Consider the following 19,998-nt stretch of genomic DNA (forward strand, 5'->3'; position numbering starts at 1 on the left):
GTTGAGGTCTATATACCGAACGGTGATACCAAATTACGAGAGCTCGACGGGGTACGCGTCCTTGGCGATAATAGGTATTCTTCCACGCGTGCATATGTATGTACATACGTGGCACATGAGTTGGAAATTGCGGAGCATTGAAGAGCCACCGGCAGTCAAGCCGGAAACGCGAGTGTTCGCGGATGTTTGCGAATCGGCGGCGGATCACTTATCGTTACACGTAAAAAAAGATTTTAGTTGTTACCATTTTGTTTGCAAATCGACCAATCACAGTCAAAAGTGCGGTCCTACGTTTTAGAACGCTGGACCACGATTGGTCGATATGCTTACGATCTTACGGTTACAGTTAAACATTTTTTACGTGCGATGACTTTTACGGAGTGCGTAAATCCCCGCGATTTTCGCAATACTATCAAAATCGTTGTTTTTGAAATAATGATTGTTTCTCTCTTTCCCCTTTTTTTTTCTCTCGCGTGTTGAGAAATTCCTCATCTCTTTCTCTTTCTCTTTCCATATTTCCTGATAACACAACAGATAGCCCTCGCTATCGTGGTTTTTTTTTAAACCGTCTTGCAAAGAAAAAGTGCCGGTCGAATCGATAAGTGCATATTATTCATTGCAACAGGATTTCTTTCTCATCGATAAACTCAGCCCGAGAGGGATCCGTCTAATGATATAAATGTGATCACGACGCGCCGTTAGAAACGTCATTTATTGAAGCGTTTCATAATCAAGCGGCGACCTTCCCGTCGGCGACATTGGCGTCTTCGCTGTTTTTTGTAGAGATTACCGTCTGGAACCCTGAAAAATTACAGGTATCGCCGATTAAGGCGAGACATCAATCTTAAAACGATTCTGCTCATGTATACTCCGATACATTCGTCATTTGCGCACGCGAGATCATTAATTTTATGTCATTTAATGTTTGGACACATTGACTGCGGTCGATTTGGATGTTCACGCGCTTTAAGCGCTTGTAATCATCATTCTGTCTTTATCGTTCATTAGATGTAAAATAAGAACAAAAGTACTGAAAAGCGCTGAAAGCGTCCAAATCAACCGCAGCCACTGACAACTGAAGTTGCGCGCAGTCGGAACATTTTTGGAGCGCGCACTTTGCATTTAAATATTCGCGCGTCGTGACTGCGTTAGCTATTCAGTTATAATTTACTTATGTGATTAAGGGGATCCTAAAGTCGTCTATTTCATTTTGATTATTTTTCAAATAAATATTTTTCTCAAGGATTTAACAATCTTTTTCAATTAAAATATAAATTATAATGTAATCCAAATAACCGGTCGACTTTGCAAAGATGAAAAAAGGTTGGAAAATTACAGTTTTGTTATCGGCTTCTAACAATCGACTTGTAACAATTTGCCTTATATACAGGTTTTATAAAAAATCTATAAGAATCACTTTGTCTAATTTGTAAAATTCGTTCTGTGTCTAAAATAACATTGTTTAATACGGATTTTAGACCATAAATTGGATAAAATAATTCTTATAGATTTTTTTTATCGCTGAAACTGAATCTGTAAATGAAATTGTTCTATCACATCATATTGTTAAGATCCTTTAGCTGAAAAGTATTCAAAAATGCCATTTTCAGCATCTTTAAGTTTAATTTTTTCGAAAATATGACATAATAGAGCAATTTTATTTACAGAGACAAAAAAATAAAATTTTATCCCGTTCATAATCTAGAAAAAAAATTTAAATTTGTCGAACAGTGTAATCGGTAAAACAGACTGGCTACGTTTGGACGTTCATGTACTTTAAGCACTTTTATAATCGTGATTCTGTATTCTGTCTTTATTGCTCATTAGACAAAGATAAAAATGGAAATAAAACAAGGAAAATGTTCAAATCGAATACAGGCTAATTTTTAGTGATATAATAACATAATAGTGTAGTTATTTATTCTTATTACTAGAAACTAATTATTAAACTACTATATCATTACTATATATATTATTATATTTTATATATATAGCATGTCTTTGTAACATTTTTAAGACAAAAAGTTTAATGTGAAAATGCCATGATAGTTTTTAAATTTAAAAGAATTTAAAAATTATGAATGACAAGCCTAGAATTTTGCGCGTTCAGCGATGGTAAGATGATCAGTGTAAAGGTGCTGAATTTTGTTATTGTCTATAAAGTTCGAAAAAATATTTTTACATATTTTTATACTGCGGCGCCATCCCTGCGAGCGCACGAAATTCTATACTGAGGAAAACGTTGAAATATTGCGTAGTTTACAAATGTTTGCGAATGTTATTATCATTGGTTACGAAAAAAAATTTTATTAGTTTTGATTGTAATAATGAAATTTTTGTGAAACATATCTTATTAATTATAAATTACATTTCATTAATTATAAAGTACATTATTGTGAAATATATCTCATAATAATAAAAAAATAAAATAAATAGCTTATTTGTTAAGAATAACATTTTATATAAGTAAAGATTTATTTCAAGTGAATAAATATATTTCTCACAAATAAATTTTTAAATATCTTTTTCTTTAATTTAATCTTATCATTTGTAATTTTTAAATTCTTTCCATTTGAAAATTAACCTCAGCATTTTCGTATTAGATTTTTCTTCTCAAAAATGTTACAAAGAATCTTTTAAATATTTATCATCAGTTTTGAGACATCCTATATATTACTTTAACATATATCACTGATACTGTTACATTATGAGACTTTAATTATTATTAATTACTATCAAATAGTCTACAAATTACTATCCAAGTCACGATATACTTAGAATACTTAGACACAAATACTTAAATTAAATGCGAAACGCGTCTCAAACGTGCCCTGATAACATAGTCGACAGTCCTTTTTTATGCCGAGGAGACTTATATTTTCAACATCTCGATCGATCTTTTGTGAACCTCTCGGAATCAATTGTATCATTTAATCGAAGTTCTTTGTATTATTCCGCTTTAGTCTCGTTTCTTTTAATCCATCAGACTGCGAGCTCTCCTTACTCATCGTTCTGTCATTCCGACGGAGATAAATTTATCGGTGCCGTCTCACGCATTTCTTTGCAGTGCAAACTTCACGATATATGTATTGAGTAAAATTCAATGAAATCGGGTAAGAGTTACAAAAAAATGTGAGGTCGCAAAGTGCATGGATTTTATCGCACGCGTGAGTTGACATATTTATGTTTATTATCACGAATGAATTGGCGAGATTGCTTAACAAATGAGCAATACGATGCATAACGATGGATTACTGCAATATTTATATATGCGGCAGACCATTATTGTGATTTTTTTACGGATAGCGTTTTCTTTATTACATCGATTTGTATTCTGCTTTTCCGCGATTTCCTGTCAATTTAATTAATTATAATACGCCGAAGGATGTGTAATCACAAATGTCACAACATCTCTGATTAATTATCTCTTGTTTTCTTTCTTGGAATTACGATCTAATAATCAAGATGACTTCGAATAGACTCAATTAACTTAACACTTTAAATAAACAAATCTTTTTTATATCTACTTCTATCAATTAATTTTAATCTTGGCTTACTTTTTATTTTCTTCTAATGCTAAGAGAAGAATTAAGAAAATTAAATTAGTTTAATCTATAATGCTTTTATATCTGCTTCTATTCAATTATTGTCATTATTTTGTAGTAAAACAATGATTATATTTGACGCTATATAGTGTCAAATTGACATGATAAGTGTCAAATTTAATTAACGTTTTAGTATAAAATAACGATATATTTAGTATAGATTTTAACAGTATATTATATAATTAACAGTATATTAATATATAGATTTAACAGTGTGGACATAGGAATTAAACAAAGATAAACAGCAAATTGAACCGAAATCAAATCTATTAGTATAGAAATGGACTTTAGCCGGTTACATTAATCGATGATTAAATTAATTAAGATTTGATTGACAACATTTTAAGACTATAATAATAAACTATAATAGTAAATATTTTAAGAGTTTATTATTGGCTGCGTTTAGTACAGAAAATTAATTTGTGAGCGCTCAGTGATTCTTTAATATGATTGATTCCTACAATTAGAATTCAGCGAAGAATTCAAGGCAAGAATATCAATATTAAAAAATCCATGATTTGCTATTTCACATATGGTATGTATGATTAAATGTATGTATGAAACTGTATGATATTGAAACAATCCGACGGGAATTCATTACGAATTAATTACCATAATGGATGAAGCAATTAATTTTTCTTTTTATAGTAGAGCTTTATTTCCTGCATTTCATCATACATGAGAGATATGAAGTCATTTTATTATTATATGTATATATTTTTTTTAAATTTCCATTCTGTTTATATAGAATGTAATAATAGCGAATTTAATTGGACACCGTATATGCGCACTTAAATTAATGCACATTAAAATTATTGTATATTAATTCAATTTAAGTGTAAAAGTAAAATGTAAATATTTTGAATTATAAAGTTAATATTTCATCTAACAACATAATAGATGTTCTGATGATTGCGCAGTTTAACTCGTTTCTGTATTTATATTAAACACACATCTTTATGTTAATTTATGTACAATGGCTTTAATACATTAGTAGCGGAATTCTTTAATGTTCCATCGATAATTGTCACTATCATTAACTAACGACAGTCAGTGACAGCCGCGTTTTTTTTTCAGTACCATCCTTGACATTGGCTGTTGCTAATTAATAATAGCGACAATCATTGATAAGACGTTAAAGAATCTCCCTATAGTGCGCACTGACAAGGGAATATTACAAAGGGTCAAATGATTCTGATTTTAAATTTTGTATACTTAAGTATAGTTTACATATAAATAGATAAATTTAGAAAAAATATTAGCGACAAATAAACGGTTTTAAGAGATGAAATATAAAGCTGCTTCCAGCTTTTCTTGTTATATCTCAAAAATTATTCAAAATATTTAAAAAATATATGTAATACAAAAATTGTTATAATAATATTTATTACCTCTATCGATCTACATAATATTTTTAAAAATAATTTTGAAGATATAAATTTTGAAAAAAAATTATTTTTTTTAAATATTATTTATACGGATTAATATGTAGAAGTAATTTTATTATAAAACTTTTTTATTAGATATTTTTTGATATCTCGAATAGTTTTTTAGATATAATGGAAAAAACTGAACTGCTTTACGTATAAGAGATTTTATTACTTAAAACGTTTATTTGCCGTTACTAATATTTTTCAAAGATGGCAAATAAAGTAATGCCATTATTTTTATCGTTATTTTTTATAATAACGATTTGATCGGTGATTTAATAATCACGATTTTTTTAATGACTGTGACAATATAACTAAACGCTAAAGTGCTAAGATTAGAAAAGTCACTTTAAAAAGTAAGCAACTTATTCATTATTACGCGTTTATTTACTGAAAAAAAGTAATTTGTAATGAATAACGAGTAATGTTATTCATTATTCGTTATAAATTACTTTTTTTCAGTAAGTAAATGTAATTATGAGTAACCAGTAACATAATGATAAAAAGTAATACGTTACAAATATCAAGTTCCACTTTTTGATAAACTTCAGCTCACTATCTCACTCTCTTATTCTCTCATGCTCTTACTCTTTTACTCTTTTGTTTATCCAATAGGTAAATTATTACATAGTTTATTTGAAACTGGAACAACTGGCTCTTAATCAAGTGATTTTCCAACCTGTTACGAGTAACCATCGAGTTATTTTCCAATTCTGTAAGTTAACATATTACAGTCATAAAAAATTCGTTATTACTAAATTGTTATTGTAACAAAGTAACGGTAAGAAAAGTAACGACATAATTATAACTAACACGTTACTTGCTATCTTTTTTTTTTAATTTATAGTAATACAATTTTAAGTATATAAAATTTCATTAAAATCAGAATTTGACAATTTGCGAGATTCTCTTATCCGTGATAGTGCGTCCAATCAAATTCGTTATAAAGTAGCGCGAATTTGTTTTCCAAACGGTACGCACGCAATGTGAAGTTGTTAAGTAATGAAGTTAATCGCGATAGCGTGGACACGTGTAGTGTATGCGCAAGTGGGATAATATCGCGATAAGCAAGTATGCATGTCACTTGACTACAACTTTTTCTTCACGAGTAATACTCGCCTTTTATCATCGTTAAAAGTGCTCAAAACAAGTGCATTAGATTAAATCGCTCTTGAATAAGTGCGAAAAGAAGCGTTTCACAGAACATGAGCGGAATGGCGCGAATGTTGGGGCGGAATATTATCATGGACACGAAAGAGACACGAATCTTGGACTCATCGAGAGACAGCGAGATATTTCGCAGAGACAGACTGGAAGGGTTGTCGTTATCGACAATTTTCACCACACCCGGTGGTATATTATACGCTGCCGTCGTCGGTTTTCGGCGCCGGCGCCAACTACCCTTCCGACTGCGATATCGGGAGTCGCGCGCGCGCGCGTTCACCCTCGAATTGAACTTACACAGCCAACTTCGCGTTGACTCGTCGCATTTTACGTGCGTACGTGCGTACGTGCCGAATACGTACGTACTCATCGTGTCCGTGCGTATGCGTGCATATAGTACGTGCATGCGCGCGCGCACGTGCGGTACACGTGTTCTGACGTGTTCATTGGTGTCCGTTCGACACGCGTTTCTTCCTTCCCCCCATCGAAATTCGCGGTCTCATGGCAGAGGAAGGTATAAGACGGGCCAGACGATCGAACGTGCATACGGTCGCACGAAGTGTGTACATCGACACTGCACCGGGTGCATCGCGGCGGCTTCCCTTCGACAAGGGCTATCGATCGGCTAGTGCCGTAGCGAGGGTAACCATCGGCCGGCATAACGTGGTGCGTGATGTCACGCCGGCTCGCCGGAGCCAGCTAGAGTTCAGCCAGCCAGTCAGCTAGCCAGTCAGCCAGTCAGCCAGTCAGCCAGCCAGCCATCCAGCCAGCCAGCCACGCCGAGAAGGTGCGGGGAGAGTCACGTCGTTCACGGCGCGATTCGATATTACCACAAGTTCGACTCGACCGTGGAAGTGCCAGACACGTCGGAGGAGAGAGAAAGAGAGAGAGAGAGAGAGAGAGAGAGAGAGAGAGAGAGAGAGAGAGCGGGTAATTACATCATCGTCATTTTTCTGAATGGAGAATCGACTTGGGAGTAGTTGGGACTTGGGAGTCGGCGAGTGGCTGAGTGGCGCCGACGGCGTCGACGCCGCTCGCGCATCACGCGAGTGTCAAACGGCCTCCTCTGCCCTCCACCCGCTCCTTCTCTTAAACCGTCGTTGGATTATATCGGATGATAATCCAGTCGATTGCATCAAGGAATTGCTCGGGTGTAGCAAAAGTCGAATAATCGGAAGGCTATATTTTCGTTAATCGTCCGGAATGAGAAAATGCACGCGAGTATCGTGTTACGTATCACTTATGTATTTGTTTCGGCGGAAGTTGCTCTCTATTCTGCACACGATAATGTATACGTGAGAGTAATCTGACCTCAAGGACCTTTATTGTAAAAAAATATACTACTGCGGAACTTGCGGCGAGTAATTGGAGGTGATCGGAATTCCGATGTCCGCGAATGAGCATCGGTCACGCATCTGCGTGTTTTTGCGTCCCACGTTTGCCACCTAGGAATTCTCAGCCCACGTTAACGTCGCGCAGTCATTATTATTCATCTGTAGTAACTTGATACTCACATTTTATAATGAATTACTTAAATTTTAAGGGCGATATTCACAGTCGATTCTTATTTAAGATTGTCTTAAGTGCAATCTTAAGATATATCATGAATTAGAGGACGATGTTCATAGGGTCCAATTCTTAATTAGCCTATAATTGATCGATTAGGTATCAATCGTGATTGATCAATTCTGCTGAACAGTAAATACGATTTGGTCAGCTCCATTGTAACAATCGATCGATTAAGTTAATCGGAGTAGGTAAGATCGGCCCATAATCCGTTCTTATTAGGTGTTGGAATTAATTCGTAGCGTTTTTTAATGAAAGAATGTTATTTATTTCACATGAGCATTAAATACATTAATGAAAGTACTTCCCATCACTTGTAAAACGCTACGAATTAATTCCAACACCTAATATTTTAAATGACTAACTTAAGTAACGTCTTAAGATTTCTGATACAGCCGTCTGATTGGTTTATGCCCGTTTCCACTAATGTGGATTAACTTTAATCTCGGTTCAACTTATTCTTCGTCTTTTTCTAGTTTTAAAGATTAGAAAAAGACGAAAAGTAAGTTGAATTGAGATTAAAGTTAATTTACATTGATGGAAATGGGCATTATGATCATATCTTAAGATTGCATTTAAAACAGTGTCCAATATAAGAATCGACTATGAATACTAGCTTTATTATTAAAGAAAGCCTTATTAGCATCTTAAAATTTTATTTAAGACAGTTCTGAAATAAGAGATTATGAATGTGAAAATCATATTCACAGTCGAAATGTCGAATGTGAAAAGAATAATTGATTATTAGTAAATTCAGTTGGACGTACTAGTGCATATGAAAATTGTTATACACTGATTAATCCATATAAAAGTAAAATGCAAATATTTCGAATTATAAAAATACCGATTTTATTTAACAGCATATTAAAATGTATTGAGAATTTTATGGTTCAATCCGTTTTTGTATATATTTATATTAAACATTTTTACATTAATTTATGTACAGTTTTAACTTTAACCTTTAGACTTCGCATTATAATATACATCAATTTGAAGACATTGAAATTCGTTGAAATTATTTAATTGTGTCGAGAGATACATCTAAGGATGTATATAATAATGTATATGTTAGAGAAAGAATCAAAATTTTGAAAAAAATTAATTACTTAGTATGGATTAGTTATTATAGCGCATATGAATTGAATTAAAAAAAATTTTTTTAACATGGCCAATAAAATCAGATCTAAAGGAGTTAATCTGACCATTGAATGCGCGCATCCAGTGCATTCAATCGAATTCTCTATTAAATTGATTAATTTCTTTCTTAAGTCGGTTTACCACTTAAAGCTTAGGTAATGACTTATTGTAAAAAGCAGAATAGTTTTATAATTCCGCTATTCCATAGTTTTATTTGCTTCCTAAGAACAAGATGTCGAAATAAAAGTCTATCGTTTTTTAGATGTTAATTTGGGACTTTGTACCTTGCCAGTCCTAGCATCAAAAATTAAACATAACGAAAACCGTTAGATTAGAAATGTATTGCTAGTCAATCGATCGAATATAATTGGAAAGGAAGGGACGCAAAGAATGAAGGACGTTGATGCGCACGTAAGAACCTGCTGGAATTAAATGACGGAAATTGATGAGATAATAAATGAAGGCATGTGTTTCTAATTTGCGGAGCAAACAACGAATGTTTAGATTTGCACGCCTGGGCATGTTTTTAGAACCGTTTGTAATAGGAATTCGATCGGAATTATTTCGTTTTTTCTAGAAAATACAATAAAAATGTAGGATATAATTAAACAATTCTGATTGTGGAATCCATTCCAAACAATTCCATATTACGTGTTCAGAAAATCAATTATGAAATTTTTCCTTAAAGCGGAAACGTAAAAGTGAAATTTGTTTGTATGTGTGTACATTCTGGTTAAAAATTAGAATTTTCTAGTTGAATCTATCATAATTCTAGTCAAGATATATATAATCAAAATTATAATTGATATGAATTTTTTGGTTCGTTTATTTTCCAAAAATTTTTCTCAATGTATTACATAAAAATTTTCACTTTCCACGTTTTCGCTCTAAAGAAAAAGTTACACGATTTATACCCTCGGGTTTTATTTTTGAAAAATATCAAATACGAAAATAGGCAAATCTATAATATACATAATGTATGCAATAGTATTTCCCTACATTTTCCTATGCAATATAAGGCGCGAACAAACATGAACATAAGCGATATTTGAAGATGTTTGCGACGTGACAGAGTAATAACGTCATATTTGCTACTAGACGCATACTCGCGTCACATTGTTGCACATTTCTGACCTTAAACCCCTTTAACGCGCAGTTTTATTTCTTATGTAAGTGCTGACTAAGTCACGACGTCTTGCGATATTATTGCGATAGCCGCAACGTAAAATGTGTTGTTTTGTTTGCAAATTTGCTTTTGCAATAATCTTAATGGAAGGCCAATTTGTAGATACACAAAATAGATACATGCAAAATTTTGTCTGAAAATTATTAATGAGAAGTTCTCCATGAGTATAAAAAAAAGAATATTTTACTGAAGTGAACGCAATGCTATCTTAAGATTCTTTTCTTTTCCACAAATTATGTTTTCAAAACATTTTTGCATTCGTATAAGATGGTGAATCGTGGAACTGATCCTATGTATGCGAATACGTCAACACTGCGTATTAACTTTTTATGTGAAATACGAAAGACAGAAAAAATTATTATACTATAAAATAAGGGAAAAAAATGAGAACAGAAGTAAAGATATAAAAAATATAAAAGAAGTAGAGATATATGTACACATTCTACATATATCTACTTTTTCTCTTTTTTTATACATTTTTTCTGTCTTTTGTATTTTAACTTGAAAATGTATTAAATGTTAACAATTTTATATATAATTTTAACAACTTGAGAGGACGTTAAGAATGCATGAAGTGATGATATCTTAGCTACTTACCTCTTACGTTTCTCTTGCATTGGACTGAAGATATGATAGGATAAATCAGGAGTTATCTCGTATAGAAATAGATAAATATAGTGCGTTTATAGGATTTTAGGATAAACTCTCTAAAAATAAACTTGCAATTATAAAAGATGAGAACTGCAAAAAGAATATAAAAGTAAACAGATAATTAAAAGAAAAAAAAATGTACAAGAAAAAGATATGAATATGAAAAAGAAAAGAGAGAATAAAGAGAGAAAGAGAGAAATAGAAACCTCATCTTTAAACCTCTTTCATTGGTTTATACGCTCTAAAAACGGCCGCGTTGAGTTCGAGTGAAAAACCGAGACAAGCCAGATAGGGGCAAACACCTTTCCTGTCTTCGCGGCGTGGCTATCAAGAAGGCGAGGTATATTGCGGCGCAGCGTGGCGCCCTTGCAAGGACAGCAGCCTTTTCAATGTATTCCAGCTCGTGAATTTTTAACTCACTCTCCATTACGCGTTTCACCGAGCCAGATTCAATTTGAAACGCGCTCACGTGACGATGAATTTACCTGTACGATTAGCAGCAAATAGTTGTGTTTGCTGATGACAACATTTCGAGTCTATACGGATTCTCTGAACTGTATCGATGCCGAAAGTGGTATCGTCTACGATACTTTCATTGAGAATAAATTATCATGCTCGCAAAGACAGACGGAAAGAAATATCTTACAAATATCCTACAGTTAATGAACATTGCATGAGACGAATAAGGCAGAGGAAGAGATACACAAGTTCTTCCATCAGAAATAGAAAAAAAAAAATCTCATCTTGATTTAGAGATGTTCCTCCTTCTCCTCTTCGTCGGAAATTCGCCGACTCCCTTCAGCGGTCGCGTCCAGCAGAAAAGATAAAGGCCTGTTAAGGCCTGTCCAGATTTGCATAAAGCGTAGGTACGCAGAAGAAGGAGAAAGGAGTAGCAGTCGATCATGCGTCTAAGGAACGCAATTGGCATCCTTCGCGTTAAGCAAAACTCGACCTAGATCGATGGATTTTTTTCTTCTTGCGCGCGAGAATGCGGGTTACGCGATTATGCAAATCGGACAAACAAAACTTTTGCGCGATTCTCTCGATGTGACGCATTTTACGTTTATCAAGCGCGTATCTTTAATTGATTAAAAAAGAAGATGAAATTACCAGCAAATACATTGAAAGTTCTCCAGCCGCTGTCTTCTTGCCCGCAATTGCTACTCTACAGTTTAAACAGGTGATCATTCTTTCCTGACTTTCAAGAATGCTCAACGTAAAGGGTTATACGCTTGTAACAGGACCTCCATTGTCATGTATGTATAATCGGAGCACGTATCTAATCAAGATTAAAATGAATGCAATATCATGTTAACTCATGACGAGGATAACATTCATTTTTTATTAAATATTTACCATATCCATCTTGATTTATTTGTTTATCGGTTACGCTTCATACATAATTCGCATTGCGTTTACCATCAGGTGCATTCTCGTGAGAGCCTTCGACAGAGAACTGTTTGCTCATTAGAGAAGCGGCTAATGCAGAGCGACGACTTCGGCCGAGACACCGGAGTTATTCTTTCTCTCTCTCTCTCTCTCTCTCTCTCTCTCTCTCTCTCTCTCCCTGTTCCATTCGCACTCGCGAGAAACCAGTTGCGATTTTTCACGCAGTGGGAACTAGAAGCCGTTCCCTACTATAAATAGCCTTCGGGTTTTGCACTGGGGCTGACGATGTCGGCCTCCGACACGGCGACGACGGTAACAGTGGTGGCGATGATGGTGATAGCGGTAGCAATGTCTGGGCCAGTATTATTGACATGTGGCTAACAGGCATTTCTGTCGCATGCGAATAAACGTCCATCTATTTTTCAGCTAAAGCTTCACTCCTTTTTACGCCATAAATTGATACTTGTGGAAAAAGAGGATGAATCACGAGATATCCTATAGAGTATTAATATATGTATGTATCTATGCAGGTAGATGCGGTAGAAACGCGACTGAGAGAGCAAAGAGGGTCCATGCCATGGTCTGCGTTGGAATTTTTATTAGATGAGAAGGAGAGGCATCGTCACGGGCGATCGATTGACTCCGCTTGATGAAAGTACGAGGCGACAAGCAAATTTAGAGCGTATAAGATTAGAATTGTTAATTGTCGAAACTGCTCATTTTGTACGCAGACAGAATATTCCCATACGTCCTCCATGAATTTCGCAATGCGAGAGCTAGAGATATAGCAGAATGGTATGCAGCTATAACCCATTTCGTATCTTTTTGCAAGAGAACTTACGCTCATTGAAAAATATTTTGTTTTAACGGATTATGTGTCACGCGATTACGATGCGGAACGAAGTCTACGAGGGAGGCTCGGCTAGTGGAATATATGCATATGGCAAACAGGATTGTTTTAGCTGTGCATTTCTATCGAGTTCTCGCGATAACGTAATCTTATCGAGGAAAGTTAGTCTCTATTAAGTAGTCTTCTAATAAACCACTGCACCTTTTATTTCACTTTTATTTCACTTAGTTTAGGATAGAGCAAGTCTATTTCGTCCATTTCTCACGATATTGTTTATATTTCTGAGCAGCATATATTAAATATTTAAAGATCATATGCAAATATTTAAAGGTCTTGTGCAAGAAGCAATCATGATTGTAATCATGATAAGGTTGTTATAAACACATTACTGCAAAATGATATTCTTTGTTGCCATAAATTTTATATTACTTTAAGAAAATAGACGGAATAACTTCGCACTACCCTATTGTTTATTTTCATATCTCATTTACAGAGTCCATAAATAATCAATTAGATCGTTATTCAGATGATCTTGCGAAGCTCACGTGAAAAATAATCGCGATACCGATGATAATATTGAACCGGCGAAATGTTATAGCATGCAAACTTTCGAAGAGTATTCGAAAACACGATATGTTACAAATGTCGCGTTAGACGGAGCATTTTTTTATTAGTAATTTCCTTGCTCCATTGCCTTATAAGTTGTGACATGCCTTATTTCTCGCATCGTCCAAAATAGGATCATTCCGCCGTGGATCGCGCGAAATGTCGCTTTGAAGCGAAGCGAGCACGTGACGTGACTCATACAGCACAGAATTTGCAGCAATATTGCTGCAAAATCTCTGCAATGTTGCTGCAACTTTTGTGCAACTTTGTGCTGTAGGGGGAGTGAGAGATTTAAAGTCGTCTCGCGGAGGACGGATAGTCAAAAAGCCGAAGGCAAACAGCCCGAATACAATCAGCTATAATTCTAAAGATCGGTTTACTGTATTCAGCGAAAATAGATATGCAGGAACAGGAGTACATTGCGACAAGCATTACGTGCGATACGCTGCACACGTGACGCATCGATCAATTCACGTGCTTCTTCTGGCTCTCGAGAGGGATACGAATTCGAATGTGACTGACCCGGCAAAGGCTGATCTACCTCTTTTTTTTTTTTTTACTTATCATCCATTTCGCTCTCGATGAAGATTCGCTGCCGCAAAGGCATCGAGGGGACGTGTGTCGGGTCACGTCCGATTTTGACAAATCGAGATCCGCTTCTATCCAGGGGGAGGAGAAGTAAAGAGTGAAACGAAAAGAAAAAAAAGATCAGCCTGAACCATTGGAGGTACCAAGTACATCGAGCCGAATCTAGTCGCCGCCGCGTTGAAACGCGGATCGAGGAGTCTTCGGCGAGCCGAAGTCGTGTCGAGTTGAGTCGAGTTGAGCCGAGTCGCGCTGATCGCGCCTTTGCCGCAGAGAACCACGCCGGCTAAAGCATGTGGCCAGTTTCCGTCCGTCCTTGATGCGCGCAGGGTTGTGTCCCATTGATAAATGCGAGATCGTTTCGTACGCCTTGCGACAGATCGCTCATTTGCATTTTGAAAGAACTACCTGGACTGAAGACGCTGTCCACCACGTCGTCGCTGATTACTTGTGTGCGATCGGTGCGGTATCGTTAGATGTAGATTAAACGTGTAGATAATACGGATATTTCGTATGCCCGGCTCATACGATATCGCGACGTTGCGTTATACTCGACTGTGCTCAACCGTTGTCGCAATATGAATGTTTTAAAATTCTTCCTGGAGCGTTACATGTTTGGAAAGTTATTTCAAAGCCAGGATATTAATTTTATATTCGTACTTTAACGCTTTTGCAAAAATTTAATATTAACGCGAGAATTATTAGAAATATTTATTGATTATTTGTTATTTGTATTATCGCAAGATTATTACTAATTATGATGTTTGATTTTGATTTGTGTCACAGAATCGCATGTAAATCTACAAACTTGAAAGAGAAAAGGTGCAATTTGTACGTACCGTTGTGCGGAAAATATAGTCTTAGAGGAATTTTTAGTGCGAGTAATTCGACGAACGGTAAAATGAAAAGCAAAAGAGAAATTGACGATATAATAAACGATCGGTCGATCAATAATTGCTGATATTATCCGTTTGCCGCCTTTTTTTTCTTTCGAGTTCTAATCTAAAGACAATTGTATCAATTGTATCAATGACGATCCATGCGGATCGTCTGTCCGCGAGTCTAATTAGTCGGAACGGGTCCCAAGTACATTAAAAGCTGCTACGCACAGGCGTAATGTTCGGTTGGGCTTGGTATTAAACCTTGCGATTTGTCAAACCTCTCCCTTTCTCTCTCTTTTACATAGCGTTGTTACGCAATGCGCGCGCGGACCAATCTTAAATGTATAAACAACATTGCGCTTGCACACTCGCGATTACTTTCATATACATAAATGATGAATTAGTCTTTAATGACGAACTTGTCATGGAAAATTATAATGAATTTGAAAAAAATCGTGCGAACAATTGAAAGCGTCAATTAAAACTATACATATTAAAAAATACAGGTATCACTTTTTGACACATCACTTCTGAGCAAATAGATCGAATTATATTAAGTCGAAAAATCATCTATTATTTTGCAATTTTTTAAATAGTTAACGAGATATTAATTTCCAAGTAATTTCTAAGATTGTCGAATAAGCGGGTAAAATCGATGTAAGACAACTTTAAGGTTTTAAGACAACTTTAAGACTTTGAGTTTTTTTAAATATCTTAAAATTGTTTTTTAAAGAACTCTTAAAGACATCTTAAAGTTTTATATGCTGAGTTTAGACATTCTGCTTGCGCGCGCGAAAATTGCAAAATAGATAGAGGACTTTTCGATTCAGTTTAGTTCGCTTTACTCACAAATGATGTGTTGAAAAGTTTAGAACATCCGTATATGTGTATATTTTTTCAATATTTTTCTAGTGTCACAGTCTTTTTGACACCACTTCTAAGCAAATAAACAGATTAAGTAAAAAAATCCTTTATTATTTTGCAATTTTTTAAATAGTTAATGAGATATTAATTTCTAAGTCAGTTTTAAGATTGTTTTTTTTTTATCCTCACGATTCTTAAGAAATGCAAAAATGAGCAAAATATAAAATAATATATAGTAATAAAATATATAACAATAATATGTGTAAATAAGATAAAATAATAAATAGTTAATACAGAGATATAAAATATATTCTAATTTCTTTTTAGCTGCCATCGTTTCGCCCGGAAGTCGATTTAAGGAAACGCCCAATGTGTTCGGAAATCCGATAAGCGATTTTGGTCGTCTCTACCATTGGATCCAACCTTAGCTAGGAATATCTCGAGGAGTGCCCTCGTGAACCGCGTCTATTTCTTACAGCCACTTCCAAATGTCACGACGAAAAAATTCTCGTGACACGAGATAACGATGTCAAAATCGATAGAATATTATTAAAACGATTCGTCCGTTACGAACGAAATCGTTAAATGTGAAATCGTGTGCCGATTAAATTCCAATAGAGAGATATTTTTATTTACAAGGGTTCTAATAAAAGTTTTCTCTCACGCATTGAGAAATATCGTAAATACGGAAACGCAGGATATACTCCGGACGAAATGGCGTACGACGATGTTATTCTTCGTATGGGCGAGTTCGGTCGCTACCAGCGCAGAATCTATCTTCTACTCTGTCTTCCAGCAATATCGTGTGCCTTTCACAAGCTAGCTGGCGTATTTCTCGGAGCCAAAATGGATTCGAGGTAACCGTTCGAATAAACGTGACGATAATTACATGATGGATTATGAGGAATTTAAAACGGTAAAATGAGAAACTCCTTTGCCTCCAGGTGTTTACTTCCACACGAGAACGCGGAGAACGTCACGTTTCACCTAAGCCAGGATGTATTGAACGCGAGCTATCCATGGGACTACGAACTCCGAGGGTGGTCCCAGTGCATGAGGCGTGACATTATCGGCCTCACGAATGGCACGATTATTGGAACTGCTATTGGTAACGGCACCGAAGAGGGAGGCATCAGTAGTTGCAAGGAATATGTGTACGACAGAAGTGTGTACAAAAGTACAACCACTTCCGAGGTATGGAATAATTATTTAGTCATAATTTTCGCGAACTAAAACCTTGTTATCACTCGTGTGCATTTTTCTCGACAATTCTTGTACGAATGGAGATACGAATAGAAATCAGACGAGACGGACAGAAATTCAATTTAAAGAATACTTGATAGATAATGTTTTTTTTTTGCAGTGGAACTTGGTCTGTGACAAGGCGTGGCTGAGAGCGACGGGGGACTCGTTGTTCATGGTAGGAGTCATGCTTGGCTCGATGTTATTCGGCGGTTTGTCTGATAAATATGGTCGTAGACCAATTTTCTTCCTGTCTTTAGTCATACAGCTGGCTGGCGGTATATTAGTCGCTGTCGCGCCCGAATTTATTTCCTACGTAATCTTCAGGCTAATTGTTGGCTCAACCACCAGTGGGGTGTTCTTAGTGGCTTATGTCATAGGTAAACTGAATTTGATTACCAATATCATTTACCAATTGATTTATTATTTACAATTTAGCGTTTTATCGAATAGGAGCTTTTGAGTATCTGTTTTTAAAATTACACGAGCGAAGAGATTAAATGTAATTATTTATTTCTTCCAGCTTTGGAGATGGTCGGACCGAAAAAGCGACTAGTAGCCAGTGTCGGTTGCCAATTATTTTTTACTACCGGATATATACTCACCGCTGGTTTCGCGTATTTTATTACCGACTGGAGAATGCTACAAGTAGCTATCACAGTACCAAGTATCGCGTTTCTACTTTATTGGTGGTACGACATATAATAGATGTATTTCAAGTAACATATAATTCTAGAGCCGGCGTTGCTATAAAGTATTTATCTGATTCGCGGTAGGTTTATTCCCGAGTCTGCTCGATGGCTTCTAACAAAAGGTCGACTCCAAGAAGCGAAGGATTTGCTGCAACGTGCTTCTCTGGAAAATGGTGTAGAGATGCCAAGCGAGGTTTTAGATACGCTTCTTAATAATAACAGTGAGGATAGTATGCCCGATACGAAAAAGCCTTCGCTCTTCGATCTGTTCCGTTATCCGAACTTAAGGCGAAAGAGCATGCTTCTGTTTTTTAATTGGTACGATCGTTTCGTTAATTATTTCATATATTTTGTTTTTTATACGTCTATTTTTTATTTTTTATTTTTACACTAGAACTCTCTTTTTCACTTTCGCGAAATATTGTAACATACCTATCTGATTTTAAGTTCCAAAAGTATGTACATATTAGTTTAGCCATAGAAAACAGACCTTTTGTTTGATGGTTCTGTGCTAATTTTGATTTTTTCATTCATGTAGGCTCGTTAACAGTGGCACGTACTATGGATTATCTTGGCACGCGTCCAATCTTGGTGGTAACGACTACGTCAATTTTGTAATATCTGGAATTGTGGAAGTACCGGCATACACATTCCTGATTTTCACTCTGAATCGCTGGGGCAGAAAGATCATTATTTGTGGATGTATGATGTTGTCCGGCTTAGCATTACTTGCCACGTTATTTATCCCTGCCAGTAAGTATAACTTGATAATTTGATATAAATTAACAATTTTATTTATTCATGATGATTTTATATTGTCTTATATGTATGTCTGAATAAAACTATTTTTGCTATTTGCGAAAGAATATTTTAAGTAAATTCAGTATTTGTATTGGAATAGATCTGATAGCTAATTATCTTAATAATAAAAATGCCAATAAACAAATTTGTTTGTTTTCAGATATGCCGTGGTTAATCGTTTGTTCAGCAATGATAGGAAAACTTGCTATTACCTCCTCTTATGGCGCAATTTATGTGTTTACTGCCGAACAATTTCCGACTGTCATTCGAAACGTCGGATTGGGTGCGAGTTCCACCTTTGCCCGAATTGGCGGAGTTATCGCTCCATATGTTAATCATTTGGTATGTTATTTATCACGCTATTTTTTGTCAATATCCAGATATATATAGAAACTTCCGAAGTAAACATATGTCCGATATCACATGAAATCATCAATGTAGCATATTATCTCTAATCATTCCAGTCTGAAGTATGGATGCCATTACCATTAGTTATATTCGGATCTTGCGCCTTATTTGGTGGACTAATGTCTCTTCTTCTTCCGGAGACTCTGAACAAAAAACTTCCTGAATCGATTCAAGATGGCGAACTTTTTGGAAAGTAAGTCTTCTGTCGTCTATTCCGTGCAGTTTATTATTTCAGGTATATAAATAACATGTCCTTGGACAAATTTTTTTTAGGAAGCCTAAGAAGAAGAAGAAACAGCAGTTGATGCTCGAACAGCTAAATGACGTAGAAATAATAAAACCATTGAAAGCGCAAGAGAAGCAGAATGGTGTACATGAAAAACAGAATGGATGACATTAATTTACGAACATCAATGTCGGTATTACATTCAAAATATGTATCCGATTCCCATCTGACCATACTTTAGATGTCTGCCACATGCAGTACACACGCCTACAGGGAACTTGGTAACGCGATGATACCATCGAATTTTGGTCTGAACTTCTAATACCTACAATCAATTAACATCTATTCGTTCTTGATCGAGCGATCGTATCTCAAGTGAGTTGGATTAGACGTAAAAATTATTTATACAGAAACAAAAGTTAATCAACTATTAGAAGATACGTACATGTTCTAATACTTTGAAAGTAGATACGATGATGGCGTTTATTTAGATGTCACCATAATGTGTTGCGATAGTCCATAAACGATAAGAATTCTGCCGACAAACATATCACTATCTCGACATCTAAATAAATAAATCCTTTATAAATAATGGCTACGGATTATGTATGAAACATTGCAACTTATCAATATAAAAACTTTTTTGCTAGTATTTTTCCTTTCTGCTTATCTCCTTTATTCCATTGACAACTTTAAATATCGCTTATCAATAGCG

At 35.3% G+C, this 19,998-nt stretch overlaps 1 protein-coding gene across 6 annotated transcripts; it reads left to right on the plus strand.

The window, feature by feature from the left end:
* Positions 1–136: 136 nt before the first annotated feature.
* Orct (Organic cation transporter) lies at positions 137–19,935 on the plus strand. 6 transcript variants are annotated; one of them, XM_011053329.2, is made up of 11 exons: positions 137–815; positions 12,659–12,783; positions 16,242–16,771; positions 16,859–17,108; positions 17,278–17,536; positions 17,680–17,848; positions 17,933–18,166; positions 18,387–18,601; positions 18,810–18,991; positions 19,114–19,250; positions 19,331–19,935. In XM_011053329.2, exons 3-11 carry the CDS (start codon positions 16,629–16,631, stop codon positions 19,449–19,451), a joined length of 1,710 nt encoding a protein of 569 aa, XP_011051631.1. In that variant the 5' UTR covers positions 137–815; positions 12,659–12,783; positions 16,242–16,628; the 3' UTR covers positions 19,452–19,935. The 6 variants fall into 6 exon arrangements, with proteins under 6 accessions (XP_011051631.1, XP_011051636.1, XP_087264978.1 ...); XM_087408852.1 differs by lacking the exon at positions 137–815 and adding an exon at positions 6,470–7,129; XM_011053331.2 differs by lacking the exon at positions 137–815 and adding an exon at positions 6,708–6,986.
* The last annotated feature ends 63 nt before the right edge of the window (positions 19,936–19,998 follow it).

The sequence above is a fragment of the Acromyrmex echinatior genome, chromosome 8 (assembly GCF_024713525.1).
Source record: "Acromyrmex echinatior isolate Ae372 chromosome 8, ASM2471352v2, whole genome shotgun sequence".
Taxonomy (NCBI): domain Eukaryota; kingdom Metazoa; phylum Arthropoda; class Insecta; order Hymenoptera; family Formicidae; genus Acromyrmex; species Acromyrmex echinatior.